Here is a 12,901-nt window from a genome sequence, read left to right on the forward strand (position 1 = left end):
TTTTTCAATTGACTGAATAAAAGTATAAAATTTTAACTGTACATTTCATAGGTATTTTTTAAATGTTCACTAATTTATTTGTGAACATAAATTGAAACTTAAACATATGAAAGAGATTTTTCTGGTGTTTTCTTGTGAAACTTCCATGGAAATAAATCTGAAGGTTACAATTTAACAATGTTTTTTATTGACCTTCAGGAGTTTTTTTTTCATTCTTTGTTTGCATAATAAGGTCACTAGTCACAGCTCTGTGCCGACCAAACAATGTGTCACCTTCTCTATCTGAAAGATAGAGAAGGAAACATAAAAAATTTAGACATTAACGCTTCAGAAACATTGATCTCAGGACATCTGCCACATCGCAGGTAAAAACTATTTTTTCCTACTTCTCTTTACACGCTTATTGATAAAAATGAAATAAAACATCACAATTTAAGAATAATGTTTGAACTTAAGCTAAAATAAAAACTTTTAATTCATCCTGCTGTTAAATAAAATCAAGCGATAGTGAAGAGAAACACAGATGAGAAAGATACTTTAAGGGCAGCACGGAGTTTTGCATTTTGCCCTCAACTCAAATGTTAAAATCTGCAGTCCTAACAAAAAAACATCTGTTTTTTTCACTAATTTAAATACATTTAAGAAATCGTTAATATTCATAGTGTTAAGACTAATTCATCAAAAGTTACAATTCTACGAGAAAGGATAACGTTACCTGTTTTATGTCAATTTTGTACTGAAATTTACTGTATTTTTAGATGTAGAAAAAAATAAAGGAAGAAAGACCCAAAGAAAGAAAGACGCAACACAGTTGTTCCAGTCTCCTAGTTACTTGCATCTTTAAAATCACGTAAAACAAACGGGTTTTCATTTTGATGGGTATATGAGTAAATAGGAAAAAAACGGTGCTGAATATTGTTTAAAAAGTCTGACCACAATGATGAAAGATCATTGTGGTCAGACTTTCTTCTAAATATAGAAGAAAGTCTATATTTCTTCTAATAACAGACCTTGTTTATATGTAATATTAACAAGGTCATATAAATACATATACATATTTATATGTATTTATATTTACATATAAATATTACCTTGTTTATATGTAATATAAACAAGGTCTGTATAATATTTCTTCTAAAAACAGACCTTGAATCTTGATTACAGTTCAGAATTTTTAAAAAAGAGTATAAAGCACCAAAACCAGATCAAATATTACATATTTGATATAAATTGTGTCAGGTTTCCTTTGCAGGTTTACTTGTTGTCACCTAATATAAAAATAATCAGAATGTTGCTTTTGGAGAAGGTGATAAACTTCAGACTTTCTGTTTTCTTGCAAATTTTGCTGTGATGACTGTCTTGGCTGTGCTGTGTTTGCTGCTTCTGCAGACTGGAGCTCATGGTTTTGGTATATTTAATGGAAAGTCTCTGAGCCACCAAGCCATCACAGAGAGAGCCGCCCTAAATGTCACAGTACCTCACCTCACTTGGTAGGTATTGTTTTACTAGTTCTTGACTGTCAGGAAATGTTTGGACAACATTTCTTGATTATCAAGTAGTGTCACTCTACCACAAAGGTATTATCAAGGTCTATTCATCTTGCAGCTCCTTAAACCCCCAGCCAATAGATGATGGTAAATACACACAACTGTACACACACCAGCGGACATCTGTCCAAGGAGAAACAAAACACACCAACACATGCAAGATTTGACAAAAGAAGAATGATTTCAAACACCTGTTCCTTCAAAAACAACCATTCTACTGTCTTTAGTGAAATTATGTTAGCAGGTCATATGATGGCACACTGATGGAAGGTTTCTGTGATTTACTTTAATTAACTTTACCATTAAATGCATTTGATATTGTGAAATTGATGACAGGATTTATATCAATGTACTTGTGACCATAAAAACTGAAGATATTTGTTAATTAATTTCGGATTAAATTATGAAAAACGACGTTTGATTATTCAACACATAAAGACGAACATCGTTTAAGTTTTAGTTTCAGTTCTTTTGTTTGAAATGCTTGAGTGGTTTGAACACTTGAAAATTGACTCAGTTTGACTGGAAGGCTCCACCTTCATAAACAATCAGGTGACGCCCTATCTTTCAAAAACAAAGGATAAAAGAAAGAAATGAAAAATATTCAGCACCAAACGAACATTACCACCTGGAGAGCTCAGGAAATCAGGTACAGAAAATATTTACATGTAATTTTTAATCAATTGTGAACAGTTTTTCAATCACATTTATAATATTTGAAAGAATTTCTAAATGTGCATCATAAAGACAGTTATTAGCTTAATACATACGTTTTGAATTTAATTACAAATATGTGAGTAGAGTAGTTGTTTAAAAATCTTTCAGCAGTTTTTTGTTGTGTCATTATTAGTTTTGGGGATGTTTTTTGAGATAAATATAGTCATTGATAATGAAAACTAATTACTGTGTTCAAAAGAGATGCTTATAGGATAAGTACGTTTAATATTACTTTGGTATTTAATTTTACTTTTAGAAAAATGATTCCCCTGAAGCATAATTTTAAAATGGGATTAAATTTTGTAACTGTGTCTAATCCAGCATAGTTTGTTAAATGCTGTTATATTTTTGGCTTGTATTTCTGAAATTAATGCTTCTAAAATGTAAGGAATTTCTTAAAACTCATTTTATGTCTTGCAGGTTTTGAAGGATTTTGAAGTTCTGCATAAGCTTTGGAAGAGTTTTTATCCGTGAGATCAGGGATGACCAAGTTGGCTGCGTTGTGTTTCCTGCTTCTGCAGACTGGAGTCGAAGGATTTAAAATATCAAATACTGTTTTTAATTTTTTTAACAGAAGCTCATTTACTCATGAAGTGATCACAGAGAGAGCAATCCTAAATGTCACTCTACAGGTGTGCCGTGCACTGGCTTTGTCTCAGGGAAAGACCTTCTCTTTTCCTGTAAGTATTTAAATTAAACCAGTAAGTTTAACTCTTTTATCAATTAAAATTACTTTGTTGAAGCAAAAGAAACACCTGCATTTCTGTGTATGTATGCAGCCACAACCTTTCTCTGCTGGGGCTGTAGCAGCTGCATGTGGCGCATCAAAATCAACCAAAAGTTTCATCGACACCATTGTGAGGATCCAGAAAAGCAACCACCAAGTAGACAAGGATTATGTGCTGAGTCCAAGTCATCACTGCGATGATGAAAACATAACAGAAGGACAGTTTCTCATTACACTTGGTTTAACCGCTGTGAAGGCTTCCAATAAGCAACAAAACTCTGTTTTAGCGACATCAATTCTGGGAGAGATACTCCATACCTTACAGGTATTTCTGCTACAGCTACATGCATTTTATTTTCTTGCTGCCTAAAACTGTCACTCGTGAGAAATGATCACTTTTTATTATTAGTTGTTTGGGGCTTCATTGAATCTGCAGACAAGGGTTACCAAAGGTATATGTTGATATCTTTACTCTGTGCTGCCCACTTGTGGCAGGAAAACTCACAAAAATGCTTGATACTCCCTTTGAGTCAATTAAGCAGTAGTTTTGTTTTGAAGGATTTCTACAGTCACACTAACTGGGTGGAAATAGGCAACACATTCCCAAACGCCAATCTGATCAAAGGAAATGCCGATGTTGGAAAAATAGCAGGTAAAGAAGGTGTTGTTTTGCTTTGTGTGGACTTATGTGCTTATATTCAAATATACCAAATCTAATGTGAATCTGCAGCCAAAACAAGAGCAACTTGCCGCAACTGTGCTGGAGAGGACTGCAGAAACAATATTTTGGAGGACATCTTAAAGGAACAGATCCTTACTTCGGGATATTTTTCACTTAATCCATTCTCTACAAAACCAAAAGGTAAACATCTTTATTTGGTTGTAAAATAGTATATCAGTGTAGTTACACTTTACTCTGCTGCCCACATGTGGCAAGAAAGGCCACAAAAAAAGTTGCATATATATGAAAAGAGTGTGTCAACAACTAAATATTATTTGTGATTTGTATAATGATGAGCAGGAAAATGCAGCCATGGAGGGTCATTTGATCGAACAAAAGGAATTGAACCTACAGGTGGAATCAACAAAAATTCAATTGACTCTGAACACGGACATCTTCACAGCAACGCAGCAAGTATGGCGATAGCAGCAACCAGTGAGCTGCTGGAGGACGTTCGCAGTGCTGCTGGAGACAAAGGATTCTTACAGTCGGAAGCTGTTTATTTTCTCTTTACTTGAATTTCTTTACAGAATAATAGAAAACAAATGAACAGCTTTGCCTCTGCATTTTGCTTGTTGCACCTCAGGATGATGGGACTGTTCAAAGGGAGAGCCCTTTGTTTTTGCGTGGACACGACAGGAAGCATGGGGGATGACATTGAAGCAGTGAGGACTGTAACATCATCGATTATTGACAGTAAAGTGGGAACAGAAGACGAACCCTCAATTTACATTCTCGTTCCCTTCAATGATCCAGGTAGAATCCCAATGTTCAAGGCTGAACTGTATTTTCTTCCTGATAGTTTCACCTTCAGTATTCTGAATTTAATCTATGGAAACAATCATGACAGAAATTATTCCTATAGTTTTCACGTGCTTTATAGTCATTGTATTGCCAACTGAATAAAGAAAAAAGGGGAAAACAACATAAATCCAACTTTCTGGACTAAAGTGGTGTAGAATATACATATCATTGACTTCTATTTAAATCACAGAATTTGGGCCTCTGCTTCAGACAACAGACCCAGATGTTTTCAAGAGTTACATCAACTCACTAACACCAAATGGAGGTGGAGATGCTCCAGTAATGAGTCTTTCTGGACTTCAGGTGATCCGATTTATACCACAGAGCTGATTATGTATGAGAAGCAAAACAAAACAAAAAAAAAAAATCTGTAATTTCTGCATACAGCTGGTTTTAACTGGTGCGCCTCCCAATTCGGAGATCTTCGTTTTCACGGATGCAGCAGCTAAAGATGACTACCTGAAAAACACAGTGCTAGCACTCATAGAGCAGACCAAGTCTAGGGTGAGTACGTCTCTGGTCATGCACTAAAGTCCTTGTTTTCAGTAATTAATGGAGCGTCGCACTTTAAACTAACGTACCGTCAAATAAACGGTTGTTTACATGACCACTAGGGGGTGCTCGCGGACCACCGGTGTTTCCATGACCACAGTTTGAGAAAGTCTGGTGAAGAGCTTTCTAAATGCATTATGTTTTTCTGTTTCTAAAACATTTAGCTGCGTGATTTAGAATTTATCAATTTATTTATTTGTGTGAATATTACATACTAGTGGATATTTATGTTTGATAGTTTCTCAAGCTAATGTATCGACCCTTTGCACGTGACGTCATTATCTTCTAAACTCCGCCCACTCCGCCATCACGGACGTCATAACAACCAATTCGCTCCTGTTAACCTTGTCAAAAAAAAGCACATCTGGTAGCCTAATATCGCTTTTATTTAGTTGATTTCGCAGTAAAAAAAATGGCCACAGGGTGCTGCGCTGTCGGCTGCACAAACGAACAAGGGTGAAAACCAAACTTGTCATTTTATTTTATAACTTAGCGAGGAAAGATGATGTGGCGATGGACAGCAGCCGTCGATCATAATGACTGTTAGCCTTCGGTGTAACAGCGGATTTGCAGCGAACACTTTTTTACAAGGTAAGATTAACGTTCACAAGCTTTATAAATATAATTAAAAAGATATAAAATATCGCATTATGGTGAAGGTACACATTTAATCTTTGGTAACCATGGAAACAGTGCCCCGCCTTCATGTAGCCTAGCATGTATGGAAAAAAACTGGTTAGCATCTCGTCTTCTGTACGTTTTTAAGGCTGCTCCGGTTTAAGGGGAAACGCTGCTTATGACACGGTGACAGAAATCATGTGGTGTGAATTCAGGAAAAGTCGGTGATTTGGTCAACACGTCAGGAGGGAATAAGTTCGGGTCGGTTTCTAAGCTAGCTGTTTCAAGCTTCTGTAAATACCGCCAACTAGCCCCAAGCAGGCGTGTTGCGTTCAAAGACAAATGAGCTTCACTCGAACAAGAAGAAGCCACAAAAGCAACTTAGAAAAACAATTTCAGTCGCTCAGTTCAATACTCCCGATCCTCATTTCCAACGTCCGTCATGGCGCCTCGAATGATTAAGTGACGTAGTTGCAAACGGTCAGTGTCTGTACATGAGCTGCATGTCCAGTTTGATGTCTGTACATGCAGACATCAAACTGCCTGCATGTCCACAGGCAGTTTGATGCTTAAAAAAAACACGCAAAAAGAAACATGAAGAATCATCTCTAATGATTTAGGTTGCAGATTCAGTAAATGAGGTTTTTGCCCACCTCATTGTGTTTCAGGTGAACTTCATGATAACTGATGTACCTGGCCTTCGCCGTCGAAGACAAGCAGACAACAACCAACAACAACAAGGTGTTCGGATGTCGAGAGCAGGTAGTCAGCTGTACAGAGACCTGGCTCAGGCTTCAGGAGGTCAGGCTGTTGAAGTCACAAAAGGTCAGCTGCTGGAGGCCATCAACATCCTAACTGAATCCACCAGCTCCTCTCTGGTACAGAATAGCTTTATTTATTTTGTTTTAATGTTTGAAGCGTTCAGATTTTACCTTTAAAAGTATTATTGTTGCAGGTGAGCCTTCTGCAAGCATCCAGGAATCTTGGAAATTCAGAAAATTTCACTTTTGTAGTTGATGACACAGTAAAAAACTTGACCATTTACATCACACGAACTTCTGTAGATTTTAGTCTCATTAGTCCTTCAGGTAAATAAATGACTCTGTAATCGGGGTTGAGGTGGATTAGTTTAATTTCAAACATTTTGCTTTTGTCGTTACAAACCAGTGTGTATAAATTCTGAGCGTCACTTTTCAGGGGTGATTCAAAATATTGCCAACACAACTGGACCTTCAATAATTTCATCCCAGTCAGTCGGAAACCTTCAGACTGTGCAGCTGCAAACAGAAGGAGGATTGTGGGAACTACACATTTTGTCAACCAATCCCTACAGTGTGAAAGTTGTAGGTAAGACATCTGTAAATATAAAGCTGACATTTTCAGAAGTCCTAATTTTGAACATCTGGTTAATCTATATTTCTATTTGTTCATCAGAAAATCAGTTGCTAATGCCTAAATCACTATATTAGATTGAAACATTGTGCATGCCTGTTTTTTGTCAATTCTTTTTTTAAACCATAATTCATTATTTGTAACATTTTTACACAGATATTGTGATACATATCCTGCATATTTAAATAAAAAAAAATGAAACATATGTTATGACTCCGTCAAGCCGAACAGCAACCAGAATAAAGTTAACAATATTTGTAACACAAATAAAAGGCTTTCCCGTTAACTTTATCCATTTGTTGTCAATCCAATAATGTTCAACCCGAATTTAAACACCACTTCAGGCGGACAAACACGCATAAACCACTACAATGTTCACTGCAAACTTAAGATGCACTCGATTCAATGCAAAATGATCACATGCAATCCAAACTCAAGATCACACCAAACAGGACCGGGTTTCAGATATTTAAGATTAACAGCGAAATTAAATGTGAGTATTCAGGAAGTGACCGAAAGATAAACAGAGGACAAAACAAACAAAATAAATGGAAGGTTGTTAGCCCGCCCTCACAAACACTAAGGGGAGACAAACAATCCAAACTGGGCAGACTAACAAAAAAGAAAATCAAACTCTAAAAGGACAGCAGGAAGCAGTGACAGAACTGTAAAAACAAAAATACAAAAATTACTAAATGTTAATTAAATCACTTTAATCAAGTCAATCTAAAACACATTAAAAACTTCATACCTGCATCACATAAACCAGCACTCTAAAGTCAAACTTGACGTAGTAGATCTGGTGCAGCCCTACCAAATAAAAACAATATATAAACCAAAAACATACAATTCAATCTGAGAGACAAAGGTGCCTACCTGCTGCGTCGAACAACCACACACCCAGGTAACGCTGCCACCGGAACGTCATTAATAATGCGGCCCTGTATAAAAACTAGTGATGGGTCCGGCAACACCGATGCGTCGGCGCAGGCGTCAAGCCCATAGACAAAACCCAGTGTCGGTGCGCGTATTGCTTTCAGCAAGTCACGTGACCGATACAGGAACTGTTTCGAAATGATGCTGGAGTGCCAAACTATGTTTATAAGGAAGCGAATCTGTCAACGGGAGGCATTTGCCAAAATAATTCTTGATCTTTTATGGTACAGCAGCAACTATGCAGCAGCCTCAAAGCAAACGAAAGGTTTTGTAGTTTGGGACATTTTGATCTTCCGTCAGAAAATAAGGCATCGGTTCTCACTTTGTTGTTTCATCCGGTTCTTTTCAGTTTCTACTTGATCTATCTGAATCCAAATTCAGCAGAAATTGACTCTTAGTTTACTTTCATATTATGTTCTGCAGGTTAAGTGTTGCATATGTTTCTCCTTTTAAATCATACATTTCATCATTTTATTCTTCAATTACCTTCCATAAATAAAAATCTTTAGACAGAAAAAAGGAAAATAAAGACAACCTCGCTATAAATAAAAAAAGACATTTCCAGCAAAACACATCCATCCCCTCTGTTTTTTAGTTGGCTTTCTTTCATTGTATTTTCCTTTTTTGCAGGTGAGAGTCCCATTGACTTTCTTTTCAAATTTATTAAGGAGTCAGACAGCCCATTTGGAGGGTTTGATGTGATTGACAATCGCCCCACAGCTGGTAAAAAAACCCACAATTTTGTGACATGCAAAAATTATTCACTTTTAAGGGTAACTGAGCACTTTTTTCTTATTTTTGAAGGAGGAAATGCCAGTCTGCTGGTGACACTGATTGGAAGCGATGTCGCCACAGTGTCAGAGGTCGCACTGGTTGAATCGTCGGGTTCAGGTCAGGTTAACGGCACCGTAGAGGCCCAGGGTGGAGGAGAATATATCGTCCACTTCGACAGGATCCCATCGGTTGAGTTTGTTGTGCTTGTGAAGGGCCAAATCAACGACAGCGTTTCCAGAGCTTCTTCAAGGATCTTCCAAAGACAGTCGGCCACCAGCATAAAAGCCTCTGTTCTCACTGTCACTATTGTAAGCAAATTTAAGCATAACCAAAATATTTGTCATTATTTCATTGCACTGTTATTGTTGTAAGCAAATGAAGCAATCCAGAATCCCTCAAACTTTTCATAGATTAGTTTCACTGTACTTGTCTCTTTTACATTTTGGTTTCCATTGTTGTTTCAGAATGACTTGGACACGGTGTTGGAGCCAGGAACACCTCGATCTGTTTCTTTCTCTGTGATGACAACCGGTGAAGGAGGAAGCTTCACCATTCAAGCCACCAATGACCAACGCTTTGCTGCATCTTTTCCATCCAGTTTACTGCTGGATCCTGGAGTTAGTGCTAATGGCACAGTAAACATCACAGCTCCTGCCGGCACTCCATCTGGTACTGGTGTCACCTTGACCATTGAGGCTGTGGCTCCTGGAGGTGCAGACACCAACTATGATGTCCTGCGTCTAACCGTCCTTTCAAAAGTAATGTCTCATTTCGTTTTGTATGCATTCTGACACATCATGGAGGGTAAGTATAGATCATATTTTCCTGTCACTCTCTCACAGGTGACTGATTTCACTCCACCAGTGTGCCAGCTGCTCAGCCTGCAGTCCAACTGCTCTGACAACTGCAGCCAGTCAACATGGGAGGTCTCTGTCCAGGTCACTGACGCAGCGAATGGGACGGGTGTGGACAGCGTCAGTTTCAGAGAAGGCAGCGGTACGATGAACACCAGCACAGCAGCTGATAATACAACTCTAGTGTCTTATGTGGCTTCCTGCTGCTCACCTGATGTGCAGCTGGTGGCTGTGGATAAAGTAGGCAATGTGAAAATCTGTAGTTACTCTGTTCGCGCAAATGTCACTGAAGCTGTAACAACCAGCCCTGTAACAACGAGCAACGCAACAACGAGCAACGTAACAACCAGCCCTGTAACAACGAGCAACGTAAAAATGAGCAACGTAACAACCAGCCCTGTAACAACGAGCAACGTAACAACCAGCCCTGTAACAACGAGCAACATAACAACCAGCCCTGTAACAACGAGCAACGTAACAACGAGCAACGTAACAACCAGCCCTGTAACAACGAGCAACGTAACAACGAGCAACGTAACAACCAGCCCTGTAACGACGAGCAACGTAACAACGAGCAACGTAACAACGAGCAACGTAACAACGAGCAACGTAACAATGAGCAACGTAACAACCAGCCCTGTAACAACGAGCAACGTAACAACGAGCAACGTAACAACCAGCCCTGTAACAACGAGCAAAGTAACAACGAGCAAAGTAACAACGAGCAACGTAACAACAGCTGTCACAGCTTCCTCTACAAGAGCTGATTTCTCCGTGTCTCTTTGCTTTGGTTTCTCAGTCCTGAGCTTCTTGCTACAGTCTCTGAAACTGTGATCCCAAATTTTACACAACAGATTACTGGTGATGGAAATCCGGTAAATATTATGTTCATCCCGGTGGTAGGTTTCATATCTAATCCTAATCCATACATAATCAAATATTTAGACACTTTTTGAAGCTAAATTCAACTTAAGCGCCGTAGTTGCACTATAGAGTTTTAAGAGGAGTTTGCTATTTTCTTTTGTTGAAGGTTTAGCTCTGTAAGCAAAGTTTGGTGACAAATGAATATCTTTGAAATCAATTGTTCTAATCTTTATGTATTCTTCATTGATTATCCTATAAAATCAAGTTTTAAGAAAGCATGTAATCCCTGACAATAATTAAAATATGAAAACCAAGTTTTTACTCAAAAGTTTTTTTCTACACGAGCTCAGAAATGCTTCTACATAAAATAACTCAAAAACCTCAAAGGTGAATCCCAATGTGATCAGAGTTAGCTGAGAGGTGAGACTGAATGTAAGATAAGGAGATAAAGTTACAAAAAATTGAAAAGTAAAAAAAAACTTAAGATCAAATTTTAGTTTGCTTTTGAGGTCTACTGTTATAAGTTATGGAAATCCCCTGCTCTGAATCTGCTGCTTTTTGTGTGACTGGTTAGTCTAATAAGAGTTTAAATTTTTACTTTTTATGTCTGATAAACTAGAAATTTTACTTCTGAAAATACCAAAGTGCAAACTTCATATCAAAGCACAAACATCTCAGATTAGGGAATAGTAAGTAATTGTTGCTCTTAATTAGCACATGTTCAGAGCTTATCCCCAATGGCACCAAACATGTGGAGCCACATAAACCTTCAAGTTTATGACATCAAAGAAGATATTTATATTTTATTTAAACAGACAAGAGCTTAAAGAATAATTTATTGTGGATACAACAGATGCACACTTATGTACACTGCTAATTGTTGTGTGTGTATCTTTTTCAAGGACATCAGGGTTTTTGAGATCAGGTCTTTGAAAATTTCACAATATTTCTGGTCAAAATCAAGTCTGTCTCAGAAAATGCTGTCTAGTTGGTGTTTCTGTCAAAGATGTTATTATGAGCTCTAAATATTAAGCAGTTTATAAGTAAAACCTTCTAACTTTCAGGCTTTTACATTTCTAGTAAGAATGGTTTGTTTTGATTCACAACACAATACAAACATTTATATATAAAAATAAAAATATATACTCATGGAAATCTGCTCTTTTCACTCCTGAATTGAATCATATAAAATGATATTCTTAATGTTTCTGGGCAGAACAAATGTTGGTGTCAAGTTTATCTGAGCTGCTGTTTCTCTCTGGAGCCACTTGGTGGCACCACTGCATCTGATTTTGATTTTAAGCAAGTTTGCATGAGCACAGGTTTCTAAATTAATAATGTGATTAGTTATTTATTAGGGGTTGTTTTCCTCTAAGTGTTATATTTTTATGTTGTTTATGTTACACAGTGTATTTATGAACAAACCCCTGACTAGCCATAACAATCAGCCACCAATTAAAATAATTACACAAGAAATTAAAATTAACAAAGAATGCTTCTAATTTCTGCATATGACATCAACTTTATTCATAAATGTATCCAATAATATAACTAATCTTTGCAACGTTTTCTTCCATGTTGCTCAGAATATAAAAGATTTTACTGCTTTGCAGCAAAGGGTTAACATCACTAAGAGTCTTGCTTGAGGAAGTGTTGGGATCAAAAGTTCAAATTACATTTCCTGTTGTCTCAGCAAAATGTCACAGCATGAGAGAGAAATTAAACCAACTGAGTCTTTGAGAAAGAGACCATTCAGGTGTTTGCATGCAGCTGGAATGTCAGAAGAAATCTGAGGTGTTTGCTTCAGAAAACAAGCAGCTGAGAACTTTTTATGAATTTACCAGAGAGAACAATAAAATCAGGAAAATCTTAGTCTGTGCACATGAAAATAAAATAGTTTGTGCTGTTCTAGTCGATAATACCAGGAAGGAAACTGCAATTAATATTTAGCAAGATCTACATATATCCTCTGCTGATATGTATAAAGAAGCTAATATTTATTTATGGTTAATATGTTGCTGTAAAAAAATAATACAGCACTGTGTGATTTAGAACAAACATGACTCATTTTCTCTTATGACATATCACCGATATGCAGTGTTGAAAAAGTATTAACTCCCTCTTAAATTTGTTCTTCTTGTCATCCTACATTTACTTAAATATTTCAAATAACACTCAGACAAAGATAACCTAAGTAAATATAAAAAAACTGATTTCATAGCTTCCCAGACTAACCACTTCCTATTTGGAAAATAATTATCCTTTTATTAAATTTTGAATTTACTCTGTTACCCATTTTCTGGGTAAAATGAGTTCAGTTTCTTAAGCTACACCCAGAACTGATACCAGAACTATATTATAGGAAAAATCACTTAACAGCATGAAGTAGACAAAA

The 12,901-nt window shown here is 36.9% G+C and overlaps 1 protein-coding gene across 2 annotated transcripts; it reads left to right on the forward strand.

The window, feature by feature from the left end:
• The first annotated feature begins 321 nt into the window (after nucleotides 1-321).
• On the forward strand, nucleotides 322-10,820 carry LOC111610112 (von Willebrand factor A domain-containing protein 7-like). Of its 2 annotated transcripts, XM_023342630.1 has the most exons (17): nucleotides 322-365; nucleotides 1,340-1,424; nucleotides 2,842-2,944; nucleotides 3,044-3,316; nucleotides 3,550-3,643; nucleotides 3,722-3,853; nucleotides 4,013-4,199; nucleotides 4,299-4,468; nucleotides 4,707-4,819; nucleotides 4,904-5,020; nucleotides 6,355-6,564; nucleotides 6,642-6,774; nucleotides 6,884-7,033; nucleotides 8,645-8,737; nucleotides 8,819-9,096; nucleotides 9,253-9,546; nucleotides 9,631-10,820. In XM_023342630.1, exons 2-17 carry the CDS (start codon nucleotides 1,351-1,353, stop codon nucleotides 10,474-10,476), a joined length of 3,267 nt encoding a protein of 1,088 aa, XP_023198398.1. In that variant the 5' UTR covers nucleotides 322-365; nucleotides 1,340-1,350; the 3' UTR covers nucleotides 10,477-10,820. The 2 variants fall into 2 exon arrangements, with proteins under 2 accessions (XP_023198398.1, XP_023198397.1); XM_023342629.1 differs by lacking the exons at nucleotides 322-365; nucleotides 1,340-1,424 and adding an exon at nucleotides 2,140-2,196 and having other exon boundaries at nucleotides 2,685-2,944.
• The last annotated feature ends 2,081 nt before the right edge of the window (nucleotides 10,821-12,901 follow it).

The sequence above is a fragment of the Xiphophorus maculatus genome, chromosome 11 (genome assembly GCF_002775205.1).
Source record: "Xiphophorus maculatus strain JP 163 A chromosome 11, X_maculatus-5.0-male, whole genome shotgun sequence".
Lineage (NCBI taxonomy): Eukaryota > Metazoa > Chordata > Actinopteri > Cyprinodontiformes > Poeciliidae > Xiphophorus > Xiphophorus maculatus.

Coding starts and splice junctions, on each gene's coding strand:
- LOC111610112 (XM_023342629.1), top strand. CDS start 2,747: ATGACCAAGTTGGCTGCGTTGTGTTTCCTGCTTCTGCAGACTGGAGTC. Junction 6,565..6,641: donor AATCCACCAGCTCCTCTCTG/GTACAGAATAGC, acceptor TTATTGTTGCAG/GTGAGCCTTCTGCAAGCATC. Junction 9,097..9,252: donor CTGTTCTCACTGTCACTATT/GTAAGCAAATTT, acceptor TTGTTGTTTCAG/AATGACTTGGACACGGTGTT.